The following is a 12,428-nucleotide window of genomic DNA, read 5'->3' as shown; positions in this document are numbered from 1 at the left end:
CAGCTGGAGGCCAGCTTCGCTGGCGCCGTCAACGCAGACTACCCGGGCCTGGCAGACCCAGGTGGGCACCGTGGGGGGCGGTCTGTCTCAGGGTCCCCACTCCTCCGCCCGCCGCCACCCTGGACGCCAGGCCTCCCTCAGTGAGACCTAAGAAACCAGACGGAGCACGCGCTGACTCAGAACAGCGCAGGGACCTGGGGAAGCCCTGCCTTCCCATGTCGCTGGGTGGGCACCTCCCAACCCCGATGTCCGCGGGTGTGGCGACCCCTTGGGAAAATGGGCAGTTCTACCCACACTCAGTAAACCGCCCCCCTGGGAGCCAGCACCCCGCTCCGGAAGAGATCAAGAGAAATACATGCTCACAAAGGAGGGACGTGCACACAGAGTTCGCAGCAGCTCAAATGCCCCTGAATCAGAGCCCAGATGCTGTCATCTGTCCGCACCCTCGGGGGCTGGGAGGCGATTTTAAGAAGAATGAGTTTCGGGTACAGGCTCCGTTTTGTATGAATCTCAGCTCTTTTGATGAGTGAAAGGAGTCAGCTCCTAGCGTGCTCACCGCGTCATCCATTGCAGTGAAGTTGGGGCGCAGGCTGAGCTGACTCGTAGGCAGGGACGGGGCTCACGGTGACCTCGTGGGGCACAGCTGTGACCTGTACTGTGATCTAAACGGCCCTTGGGCAGGTGTGTAGACGGCACCGGTCGCCCGCTGTGCCTGGGGTTAGTCCACTGGCCGACTTCGCTCTGTCCTGCTCCACAGTGAGAAAACGAATGAATGAATGAATGAATGAATGAATGAGTCTCCTAACGGCTGCCTTGTGTCTTCTCTTCCTCAACAGTGTTTCGGACGCTGGTGGCCCAGATCCTGGACCGGCCGGAGCCCCTGCTGCCCCCCAGCCTGGCCTCCGAGGTGGTCACCGTCTTCCAGTTTCACGGCTACTTCTCCGGCCCCGGGGTTGGCGGCCTGGAGGGCCACGTGCGCCAGCTGGCGGGACAAGGTGGGCTGCTCCCGGGTCGTGGGTGGTGGAGGGACATGGAGTGGCCTTCTTTTTTATATGTTATTGCTTTCAGAGAGGGAGGGAGAGGGAGAGAGACAGAAACTGCAATGATGAGAGAGTCATGGATCGGCTGCCACACTGGGGATGGAGCCCGCAACCCGGGCATGTGCCCTGACCGGGAATCCACCCCTGACCTCCTGGTTCACAAGTCAACGCTCAACCACTGAGCCCGCCGGCCAGACTACTGTGTATTTTTTTTATTTGCCGGTTTAGTTCATCCAACAGTTAATTCCGGGGCCATTATGGGCTGGAGACCACGCCCGCTCTCCTCCCAAGCGCCTCATTGGCCTTGACAGTCACAGCACTGATGGGCCCTGTCCTCGGAGCGGAAGCCCCCTCTGTCACGCACTGGTCTGCCCGGACGGCTCTGCCGCTGGTTGCGCCTGCTCGCTGAGCGCCTTCCTCTGCGTTTCCTCCCCAGTCTCCGTGGTGCGGAGCCTGCAGTCGCTGCGGGACGAGAAGCTGCGCCAGGCGGTCAGCGGCCTGGCCCCCAGCAGCCTCCCGGCCCAGCAGGAGGTGCTCCGGACCCTGGCTCTGCTCTTGACCGGGGCCGACCGCGGCGTCAGCCAGGCCGTGAGGCTGTACCTGGAGGCGGCCGCCGGGAACCAGCCTTTCAGGGAGAAGGTAGGCTGCGGAGCCCTGGCCGAGCCCCACGCTGCTCCTCCTGTCACCTTCTATAGGAAGAATGTGTATCGTCTTTAAAAGTATTCGTTACTGATTTCAGAGAGGAAGGGAGAGGGAGAGCGAGAGAAACATCAATGATGAGAGACAATCATGGATACATTCTCCTATACACCCCACAACCCAGGCATGTGCCCTGACCAGGAATCGAACCGTGACCTCCTGGTTCATAGGTCGGCGCTCAACCACTGAGCCACAGGTCAGGCAAGAATTTGTATCTTGGACGGTGGCTCAGTTGGTTGGAGCATCATCCTGTACACCCAAAGGTTTCGGGTTTGACTCCCAGTTGGGGTGCGTATAGGAGGCAACCAATGGATGCTTCTCTCTCTCTCTCCCTTCCTCCCTCTCCCTCCGTCCCCGCCCCTCTCCCTCTCCCTCCCTTCCTCTCTCAAAGCATAAGCATCCCCTCTGGTGAGCGCCCTGTAGGTTTCCTGTGAAATAGCACGGTTCCTTCTAACTAGCCCGAGCGCCTCTGCGGGGCCCCACGTCCCCCGAAAGCTGGGCTCATGGCCGTGCATCTTCCAGCTTCATCCTCCCAGAGCCGCTGGCCTGGCCCGGCATACGGGATCCACATAGTGGATAGGAAATGTAAAACGACAGCTCCTTTAGCAGCATGAGTTTTCATGGGCTTCTGGCTCAGAAGGCAATGCAGAGCGAATGGTTTAGCTGTGGTCCCTGTCAGGCAGTAACGGAGAGGACCCTAAAACCAGGTGCTCACTGCCCTCCTCCCGCCAGGCCCTGCTCTACTACTGCGAGGCCCTGACCGCCCGCGACCTGCAGCTGCAGAAGGCGGCGTGCCTGGCTCTGCAGAGCCTGCAGGTGAGGCCTGCGGGACTGAGCCCTGAGCAGGGACAGCGTCCTGCGTGTGTGTGTGTGTGTGTGTCTGTCTGTCTGTCTGTGGTGCAGGACTGAGCCCTGTGTGTGTGTGTGTGTGTGTGTGTGTGTGTCTGTCTGTCTGTCTGTGGTGCAGGACTGAGCTGTGTGTGTGTGCATGTGCGTGCGCGCGCGCGCGCGTGTGCGTGTGCAGGCCCGGTTAGCGGCATTGCTGGTCTCCTCTGCCCTGTTTGTTGCTTGGAGTCCTTTTTTCTCTTCTTGCAACATAACAAAATGTGACGTTTCAGACCCTCCTGCTCTGTTCCTTCCGGCTCAGTCCTGGAAAAGTGTCTCTGATCCCCAAAGAGAGAGGCTGTGATGACGCACTAATGTGCGTTGTGTCCAAAACACCAGCGGGGCCCCGTGCGCTGTGCGCAGCACTGCACCTCAGGGTGCCCGTGGGTCCAGCCGGCCCCGTGACGGCTTCCCCGGGGCAGCTCGGCCTTCACCGGTTGCGGGGTGGGGGGGCGGCCTCCTGGGAGCCACACGGGATGAAAAGCACTGACTCCCCAGCGCCAACGGGCTCACCTTCCAGTCACCAAGATGTAGTCACAAACAGCGAGACTGGTCAGTCTGAGGGGAGGACGAGAGGGCAACCCAGCCGCCCTCCACTGCGGTCCCGTGCTCGTAAGACAATTCAAATGTCTATGAATAATATAAACAATAAACCACAATAAAATACAACGGAGCCCTCAGGGCTACTGCCGCTGGGGACCTGGCTCCATCCGGGAGTTCACCCCTCCCGTGGGGTGGCGCCCAGGAGCCGGGACCTGCTCCCCACACGCAGCTGGGGGGGCCCGGGTAGGACAGCCCGGCCCCGGACAGATGTCAGCTCACGCTGTGCACGGCCCCTCCCCGCAGGCCACGGAGAGCATCAAGATGCTGGTGACCCTGTGCCAGTCGGATGCGGAGGAGCTCAGAAACGTGGCCTCCGAAACCCTCCTGTCCCTGGGTGAGTGTGTACACGGGGCTGCGTGCTTTTGGGTCTTCACAGAGCTGTCGGGGGAGGTTCCCTGTGCACCGTGTAGCGAGTCCCCCCATGGCTGCCTGCTCACACACACATACGCTCACACACATGCTCACACACACACGCTCACACACACACGTTCACAATATTCACACACACACACTGTCACACACATACACGCACACACTCTCACAATACACTCACACATGTACACACACTCACATACACGCACTCTCACAGTACACACACATATACTCTCACACACGATGCACGCGCGCACACACATACATGTACACACACACACACACACACTCATACACGGAGGAGCTCAGAAACGTGGCCTCCGAAACCCTCCTGTCCCTGGGTGAGTGTGTACACGGGGCTGCGTGCTTTTGGGTCTTACACAGAGCTGTCGGGGGAGGTTCCCTGTGCACCGTGTAGCGAGTCCCCCCATGGCTGCCTGCTCACACACACGCTCACACACACGCTCACACACATGCTCACACACACGTTCACAATATTCACACACACACATACACACACACTCTCACAATACACTCACACATGTACACACACTCACACAACACACACACACATATACTCTCACACATAATGCACGCGAGCACACACATACATGTACACACACACACACACACACACACACTCATACTCACCCAGCATGAGGACTCCTCAGTCTCCATGTCTCTCCGGCTCCTGTCCTGACCCCCTGGATGTGGAGGGTGAGGGCTGGGAGACTTCAGGATGGCTCCTCAGTCTGGGCAGGATTTCGGATTAAGAGCCTGGAAGTCACACCGTAGTGGCAGGAGCTGGGGTCTGGGCTCCTGCCTCCTGCACGCCCCTCCCTCACTGGGGACTGAGCCCGCAACCCAGGCCTGTGCCCAGACCGGGAATTGAACGCTGACCTCCTGGTTCAGAGCTCGCCGGCCGGGCCTGTGCCCGGACCGGGAATTGAACGCTGACCTCCTGGTTCAGAGCTCGCCGGCCGGGCCTTCACAATGAAGCCAGGCCGAGCACAGCTGACTCTGTCCTTAGTCTCTGTGTTAAGTGGACGGAAGCGTCTCGCCCTCACTTTCCCACTTGCTGGTAACATTTTTAAATGAGGAAAAATGGAACAAAATAGTCAAGTAATTGACACACGTTGGCCGTGCAGGGCCGCCTGCTGACAGCCTGAGCCCGTGGTGGGCGGTGGGCGCGTCACCACGTTGACACGGTCACTTGGCTGGCGTTTGGAAGCCTGAGTGTGACTCTATGAAGGACCGTGTAGGCGCCAGCACAGACGTGTAGCGGTAGAAGCCGTGTGGACGTGGCATGCTCCAGGGGCCGGGACCCGCCGCGTGGAGGCCGCGCCCGCCTGCAGCAGATTCCCCGGGCATTGCAGGAATAAACCTGCTTAGTGACCTCACGGACGGCACGTGCCCCCAGACCTCTCGCCTCCCCGCTGCCCGCTTCCCGGCTCTGGCCTCCGCTCCAAAGAGAGAAACAGTGTCGTTCACAAGAGAGGTGACTTTTCCTTTCCTGACGTGGTGACAGCGGGAGCGTTGAGCTGATGCTGGTACCGTTTCTCGCGTTCCCATCCAGGGGAAGACGGGCGGCTGGCCTACGAGCAGCTGGACAAGTTCCCCCGGGACTGCGCCCACGTCGGAGGCCGTCACGGGACCGAGGTGGCCACGGCCTTTTAATGACCCAACAGCTGTCGTCACAGATGGCCCCGCGGTCCCGGAGGCGCGAGATGTCGCCGGGAACCTCCCGCGGTGTAGACAGAACTCGATCCGGTCCTGGCGCCCAGCGCGAGCTGTGCCCGCTACGAGAGGGCTGTGTGCAGCGTACGAGGTCAGTCACAGCGCCGACCACGGGCAGCGCCGAGTCAACAGAGCCCGCCGTCTCTGACACGTGTGGGATTTCAAAACAGCCATCTTCGTACCTTTCCAGAAGTTCTGCGAGCTTGAGGCCGTCCTGTGAGACGCGGGTAAATGTCGTACAGCTTGCAGTCCCCTCCGTCCGTCGTGTCCTCAGGGTTGAGGGCCCCCACCCCTCACCCCCACCAGCCACCTAACTTTACCTTCAGTGAAAAGCACAAAAAGAATTGCTCCCAATAAAAGTTTGCCTGCGGGACCGGTAGGCCCCGCACTGTAAGAGCGCAATGTTGTCACACGTCACGTGTCACTGTGCCGCCTGTTCCTCTTCTTCCTCCTGAGAATTCCCGAAGCGTGCTTCCACGGTGGCGAGAAGATGGGGAGGTGACCAGGAGCAGACGGCCTTAGGAGATCACCCCCCTACTCCTTAAACACAAAGGCACGCATTGCGTCCGCTTTTATTTGTGAACAAACAAGAGCCATTTTTTTTATGATCTTTTTCTATAGAGGTACTTGGCCGCTAAGACCAATCCAAACCCAAAGCCATGGCTTCAGAAAAGCTGGGCGCTCCCTGAGGCGCGAGCGCGAGCAAGTTGGAGAGACATTGAAAAGGGGTCCTTGCTTCTGTGACAACCCCAGGAGGTCAGGATGAAGGCTGCCCCCCTGGGGTGGTGACTGCCCCCTGCTGGGACCCCTTGGCCAAATAGAACAGCAGCCGCCCTCACCGCTCCCACCAGGGGAGCAAACCCAGTCGCTAAAGTCCACGCCCGCTCAGGAGCTCCTGGTACATAATGGGGCTTCCTTCTAGGCGTATACGGGGCGGGATATGCCAAGTTATCTAATAGGTGTGAGTGTAGCTTGAACTGTACTCCAGATGTGTTTGTATAAAATGCCAGTGAGGTGTCATTTTAAATATCTACACGTCAGCAGACCTTTACAGCAGCTCTTAGTTCAACTTACACGGTGTCTGCCGGGTTTCCCGGCAAAGAGTCCTTGGGACTGTGAAGTTACAGTGTGTATATATATATATCTATTTGTATATTTATAAATATTATATATATGCCTATGTCCTTCCTTTGAAAAGTTCCTTGTACAGTCTATAGTTAGGATAGCCTGCATAAGCTGCAGTCCCTGAGAAATGGTGGAGAGAATTTTTTTTTTTTTTATAGAAAACTCAAATCCCAAATGTTACCAAGTGTTTTGTTGGTTGTGGTGTGTGTTTTTTAAAAAGAATTTTGAATATTGCATGAGCAACGGACTCCAGGTCTTTTGTATTCACATCTGCATTTTGTTTTGGTTGAGGGGGTGCGTTGTTTTGTGGCATTTGTATCCGTCACTGTTCCCATCCTGGACGTTCAAATAAAAATTATTTTTGAATCTCTGGTCTCAGGCCCAGAGTCCACTGTATTTTTTCACATGCCCTCGCGAGTCGGTACATACACACGACACCTCGTTCCCCACTGGAATTTGTTCTGATCTTGACATTCCTTCATCCATAATTAGGGATAGTAATATTTGCTTCTTGGATATTTTCTTTTAAATATATGTTTATTGATTTCAGAGAGGAAGGGAATGGGAGTGAGAGATAGAAACATCAATGATGGGAGAGAATCATGGATCGGCTGCCTCCTGCACGCCCCCCGCTGGGGATCGAGCCTGCAACCTGGGCCTGTGCCCCGGCCGGGAATCCAACTGTGAACTCGTGGTTCACAGGCCAACATGCAGCCACGGAGCCACGCCGGCCAGCACTCCTCGGGCATTTTATGAAGCTACTTGGAGAAAAAAGACTCTGAGCTCCTGGAGGGTAAGAAGCATCATCCTTCATCTGTGTTCTCAGCCCAAACCCCAGGCAGCACCCTCTGCTCCCCAGCCCGTGTCGTCCAGGAGACTCGGTTGCTAGGTGATGCGTTCCAGAGTTCTCAACTATTGTGGCCGCTGGCGCGCAGTGGACCGGGAGCCCCCGGCCTGTCCACACAATGGCCACGGCCCATGTTCCTTCTGTGCAGTACGAGTGTCCCGTTTACCAGTATGCTGTGCGGCTGGGCCAGTGCTTCCGGAGGTTCTGGAATGTCTATATTATGGGCTTCTTCATTGAGGAGGAGGAAGAACATATCCCCCCAAGCCAGACTTTTTTTCATAAAGGAAAAATCGTGGCACTTGGCCAGACGTTGAGGAACAAATCCCTGGCCATCGAGGAGCGGGCCCAGGCCGCCTACAGGATCGGACTGCTGGCCTTCACAGGTACGACCCTCCAGGGCTGCCGTCCCTGTTTCACACCCCGTGTGCTGGTTACAACACTAAGTCAGGGTCTTCACGGGGCTCGTCTTAAAACCCCAGAAACACTTCCTTTGCCTAAATTATCAGTTTTCTGTCTTTGTACCACCAAAGACATTACTGATTATTTTCTCCTTAAGGATCTGGTTTTTTGGTTAATTTATTTGGTACAAAGGATTCTTTTTTTAAAATGTATTTTTATGGATTTCAGAGGGGAAGGGAGAGAGAGAGAGAGAGAGAGAGAGAGAGAGAGAGAAAGAGAGAGAGAGAGAGAGAGAGGAACATCAATGATGAGAGAGAATCATTGATCGGCTGCCTCCTGCACACCCCACTCTGGGGATCAAGCCTGCAACCCAGGCATGTGCCCCGACTGGGAATGGAACTGTGACCTTCTGGTTCATAGGTCACTGCTCAACCACTGAGCCACGCCGGCTGGGCTCAGCTAAAACTTTAACATTGATGAGAACATTCTTGGGATGTAAGAGAAATGTAAGTCAGGTGGGAAGTCCAGGCTGGAATCCGGCCAGCGATGAGGCTGCTCCTCGCGCCTCACCTCTAACAAGCTCCCCCGGCGCCTTCCGGCTCCTCCCTTCTCGGCGTTTGAGATTGGAATGAGGAAGAGCTGGGGGTCAGGAGGAGGACCAGGTGGTGCAGGACCAGGTGGGGTCAGGGGGCAGAGCCAGGACAAGCTTGGATGGCCTCGCTGGTCCCAGGCCTGCAAGAGCTGGGCTGGGAGGGGGTTGGAACAGGAGGGAAGGGCAGAGAGGCGGGCGGCTAGCTTGTGAGAAACCTCTCCGACCACCAGCCCCGGCTTTGCAGCTCAGCCTTCTGGGGTTCTCGTTGCTGCTCTACTGCTCTCCTGTTTTTTCTTTTTTAATCCTCACCGGAGGACATTTTTCCATTGGTTTTTAGAGAGAGTGGAAGGGAGAGAGGAGACACAGAGAGAAACATCGATGGGTTGCCTTCGCACATGCTCCAACCAGGGCTAGGGATCGAGCCTGCAACCTAGGTACATGCCCTTGACTGGAATCGAACCCGGGACCCTTCAGCCCCCAGGCCTATGCTCTTTCCGCTGAGCCAAACTGGCTGGGGCAAACGCTCTGGTGATTTTTCAAGTACTGAAGACGGAGAAGCAGAAAGGAGACCACAAGGGAGATGCCCGAGAACCCAGGCCTCCTGGGTGCCTGAGGACGGGGACCTCGGCAGGCAGGGACCTCCCAGAGCCCAAGTTCCCGAGCACACACGTTCCCAGGCCCGAGCGTCTGTATGTGGCAACAAGAATAGGCACAGCTGAGCCGCCCCGCCCGTCCCTGGCCACCAGGCCTGCCGAGTGCTCCTGGAAACCCAGGTGCTTGTCTTCCAGGAGGACCCACGGCCGCGAAGTTTGCGGCCGAGCACATGAAAGAAGTGGCGCACTTGCTGCAGAGCGCCCAGGCAGCCCCGGAGGTGAGGATCCTGCTGCTCCAGAGCGTGGCCTGCTGGTGCTACTTGAACCCCATCACCCAGAGGAGGGCCAAGTTCCTGCAGCTCGTCCCCATTCTCATGGCGATTTTTGGGAACGTCCCCGAGTCCAGCAAGACGGACGTCAACAACACCCTCCTGGTGAAGTTCTGGGCGTGCTACACCCTGTCCGTCATGACCTGCAACAACCTGTCCTACATGGAGGAGCTGAGGGAGCACTCCGAGTTCAAGTACCAACTGCAGGCGCTGGCGCAGAAGGACTGGGCGGGCTGGCCCGAGAACTTCGCTGAGGTGCTCTACTTCCTCATCGGTTTCCACAGGCACTGACGCACCGCCAGAGGGCCCTGGAACACAGAAATAAATGCTCAAAGCCCATACGTCCCTCCCTGGCGTCTTTTTTTAGGTGGTTGGAAACTCCCATTGAGCCCTAGCAGGTTTGGCTCAGTGGATAGAGCGCCAGCCTGCAGACTGAAGGGTCCTGGGGTTCGATTCTCGGTCAGGGCACTTACCCGGGTTGTGGGCTCGATCCCCAGTACGGGGCGTACAGGAGGCAGACGATCCATGAATCTCTCATCATTGATGTCTCTCTCTCTCTCTCTCTCTCTCTGAAATCAGTAAGAATATATTTTAAAATGACCTCCTGCAGATGAAGGTAATAAAATGGGAATTTGGGGAAGATGCCAGGGGCATTGGTGAGATTCATGGGGTGTTAGATACTAAGCCAAGGCACCCAGAAAAGCCAAACCCACCACGGTGCTGGACACGGGCGCCCCTCCCCTTCTGTCTCCGCCAGCCCTGTGTCCTGGGCTGAGGTGGTTCTCTGGCTGCCAGAACATGAGCTTCTGGCACATCAGACGGCCCTGCTTGCGACGTTTGGTAGCTAATTGAAAACTAGATTCATCATCTGAAGGAGTCTTCCAAATTCTCTCGATCGACTCAGTTTCCAGGCGACAAAGGCCTTGCCTAAGTGACCCTTTGATGCACGACATGGCTCCGTTGCCCCTTACAGACGCCGTGCGCCTCAGAGAACACGCTGTCCCAAGGCCGTGGCCTCGGCACACCGTGCTCCCATGTCCTTGTCTTCCTGAAGAACGGACTTATGGGAAACTCCTCATTCATTTCACCTGGCTCTGACTTCTTATGCCTTCCATATTGTATGTTTTTTAAAAAATACCTATGTTTTTATTGATTTTTTAGAGAGAGAGGAAGGGAGATAGAGATGGAAACATTCATGAGAAACACTGATCAGCTGCCTCCTGCACGCCCCACACTGGGGATTGAGCCTGCAACCTGGGCACGTGCCCTGACCCGGAATCCAACTGTGACCTCCTGGTTCATAGGTTGACGCTCAATCCGAGCCACACTGACCAAGCCTATACGTATGCTCTGTGCTGTATCTAATGGAACTCGAATAGTTTCAGAACCCTCAGCTATTCCTGCATCTCGTCACTGGGCGTGCACCTGGTCACCATCCCCATCGGCGGGACGGACGCACAAGAAGCCCCTGAGACCACCTCCTCACGGCCTTTACCAAAACCCTCAGGAGGAGCGGGGGCCAGGGGGCCTGGAAATCAACAGTCCGACCCTGAGCCGGGGGGCAACCAGCTGGGGAGGCAAACCTCAACCATTTCCTCTTAAGGGGGACAAATTCATTTTCTCCTCGTTTCCTCCCAGACAACAGAGGGGTAGAGAGAAAATGATATAAAACCAGAGAAATGGACAAATTTTACTCCTTAGACTTCGTTTTTCCAAGAAACACATATGCTCACTAGGAAACGAAGTTTATTTATCATGTACACAAGTTGTGTCTGACATCTGAGAAAATGTTATTTACATAAAACACCATAGATTAAAACATACAGTATTTGTATTTTAACACGATAGGGTCCCAGGGCTCAAACAAGACGTCTGCATCACAGCTATTTGCTCCGCCACCAAGAACCGTCGTGGCGGTACCTGGGCACGTCTTTTCTGAGTCTCTGCGCAGCTCACGCGCCGGGCCGGGCGTCCGTGGAGGAAGACACGGCTGCCCTGGCCCTCACGCCCGCGCTGGGGCCTCCGCCTCAGGATCCTCGCCCGCCTCCTTCTCAGACTCAGAGTCAGATCCCTCGCTGTCCGGCGATTCGAAGCTCTCCAGAGCGTCTCCTTTCAGCCGCTTTTAAAGAATGAGCCAAGTGTTTATTATAAAAACTTTACAACCCAAGCCCGTGATCTGACTGCGGTACGTGACCCTCGGTGTTGTAACGAGGTGGTTACAGACTGTCTCAGCTGAACCCACTCACCACCCAGGCCTGTCCGTCTCCCCCACGCTGGATCACACCGCAGCCAAGTCACGTGGCTGACGGACCTGCTCCCTTCTAAGGCTCTGGCTCTTCAATGAGCGAGCCCTCCCCTAAGGCAGGGAGGCCGGCCCCGCGCTCCCAGCCCGCTGGGGACCACACTCCGCAGCCAAGGCGGCCATGACAGCATCACCAGGTGAGAACCTCAAATGTTAACGTCTGTCACGGCCCGAACATGCAAGCAATTCAGTACAAAAAGTGTTTCATTTGGAAATCTCCCATCCCATCAGCAAGATGCCTTTTTGTAAACAACATTAAGTGTTAAAACTTAGGTTTTAGGCTAAGCCTGGTAAGGGAACAGTCAGGAGGTCAATCCTTACAAACAGGCTACTTCCCAATTTTAAACAAAGTCAGAGGAGCCCCACCCTTCCCCGTGCTCCAAGGAGCAGCTCTATGAACACAGGAAGGTCACGCTGGCTTCCCAATTTTAAACAAAGTCAGAGGAGCCCCACCCTCCCCGTGCTCCGAGGAGCAGCTCTATGAACACACGAACGTTAAATGTAAACTGTCTAAGACGCGTCGGCTGTGAAAGAGAAGGCTTTTCCCTACTTTCTCAGCGAGACACCTCTCAGCGTCCATCTTCTGTAACTCGTTCTCATAACAACCTAGAGCAGGGCCGGCGACCCCGCTTTACGGCTGAGGACAGCGAAGACCCCACAGCACCAATTCGCTGCTTACTCACCACCTTCACGTCCCGGGTGGGGAGCTAGGACCCCGGAGCCCGAGTCCAGAGCCCACAGGGTCCTCGCGCTCGGCTTGGCGGACACTCACCTCCAGGACCTCCGCCATGTACTGCACGTGCTCCGCCACCGCCGCCAGCTCCCGGTTCTCCCTCTGCAGGCGGGCGATCTCACCTGCCTTCTGCTCGATCTCTCTGTGGAGCTGAGGCGTGGGGCAGCTCAGT

At 56.4% G+C, this 12,428-nt stretch overlaps 3 protein-coding genes across 3 annotated transcripts in view; 2 read left to right on the top strand and 1 right to left on the bottom strand.

Moving 5' to 3' along the window:
* FAM65B (family with sequence similarity 65, member B) overlaps nt 1-6,839 on the top strand; it is a 31,906-nt gene extending 25,067 nt beyond the window's left edge. The window contains exons 17-22 of the mRNA XM_014537144.1: nt 4-61; nt 837-995; nt 1,477-1,679; nt 2,472-2,555; nt 3,471-3,561; nt 5,176-6,839. Of these exons, the coding sequence (XP_014392630.1) occupies nt 4-61; nt 837-995; nt 1,477-1,679; nt 2,472-2,555; nt 3,471-3,561; nt 5,176-5,276 (696 nt within the window). The 3' untranslated portion in view covers nt 5,277-6,839. The remainder of the gene's footprint in view (nt 1-3; nt 62-836; nt 996-1,476; nt 1,680-2,471; nt 2,556-3,470; nt 3,562-5,175) is intronic.
* Nucleotides 6,840-7,169: 330 nt separating this feature from the next.
* Nucleotides 7,170-9,554, top strand: LOC102261353 (chromosome unknown open reading frame, human C6orf229). The gene is made up of 2 exons (XM_014537146.1): nt 7,170-7,691; nt 9,088-9,554. Exons 1-2 carry the CDS (start codon nt 7,427-7,429, stop codon nt 9,510-9,512), a joined length of 690 nt encoding a protein of 229 aa, XP_014392632.1. The 5' UTR covers nt 7,170-7,426; the 3' UTR covers nt 9,513-9,554.
* A 1,374-nt stretch (nt 9,555-10,928) lies between these two features.
* Nucleotides 10,929-12,428, bottom strand: part of GMNN (geminin, DNA replication inhibitor) — a 6,444-nt gene continuing 4,944 nt past the window's right edge. Inside the window, exons 4-5 of the mRNA XM_005863145.2 lie at nt 12,296-12,406; nt 10,929-11,340 (exon numbers count right to left, since the gene is read on the bottom strand). Of these exons, the coding sequence (XP_005863207.2) occupies nt 11,224-11,340; nt 12,296-12,406 (228 nt within the window). The 3' untranslated portion in view covers nt 10,929-11,223. The remainder of the gene's footprint in view (nt 11,341-12,295; nt 12,407-12,428) is intronic.

Source organism: Myotis brandtii, unplaced genomic scaffold, assembly GCF_000412655.1.
Source record: "Myotis brandtii unplaced genomic scaffold, ASM41265v1 scaffold1733, whole genome shotgun sequence".
NCBI classification, from domain to species: domain Eukaryota; kingdom Metazoa; phylum Chordata; class Mammalia; order Chiroptera; family Vespertilionidae; genus Myotis; species Myotis brandtii.
This window is presented reverse-complemented; position numbering and strand designations above follow the sequence as displayed.

Excerpts from the sequence above, each read along its gene's own strand:
- LOC102261353 (XM_014537146.1), top strand. The coding sequence starts at position 7,427 with ATGGCCACGGCCCATGTTCCTTCTGTGCAGTACGAGTGTCCCGTTTAC. Across the intron at positions 7,692-9,087 it reads CGGACTGCTGGCCTTCACAG|GAGGACCCACGGCCGCGAAG; the intron begins GTACGACCCTCC and ends CTTGTCTTCCAG.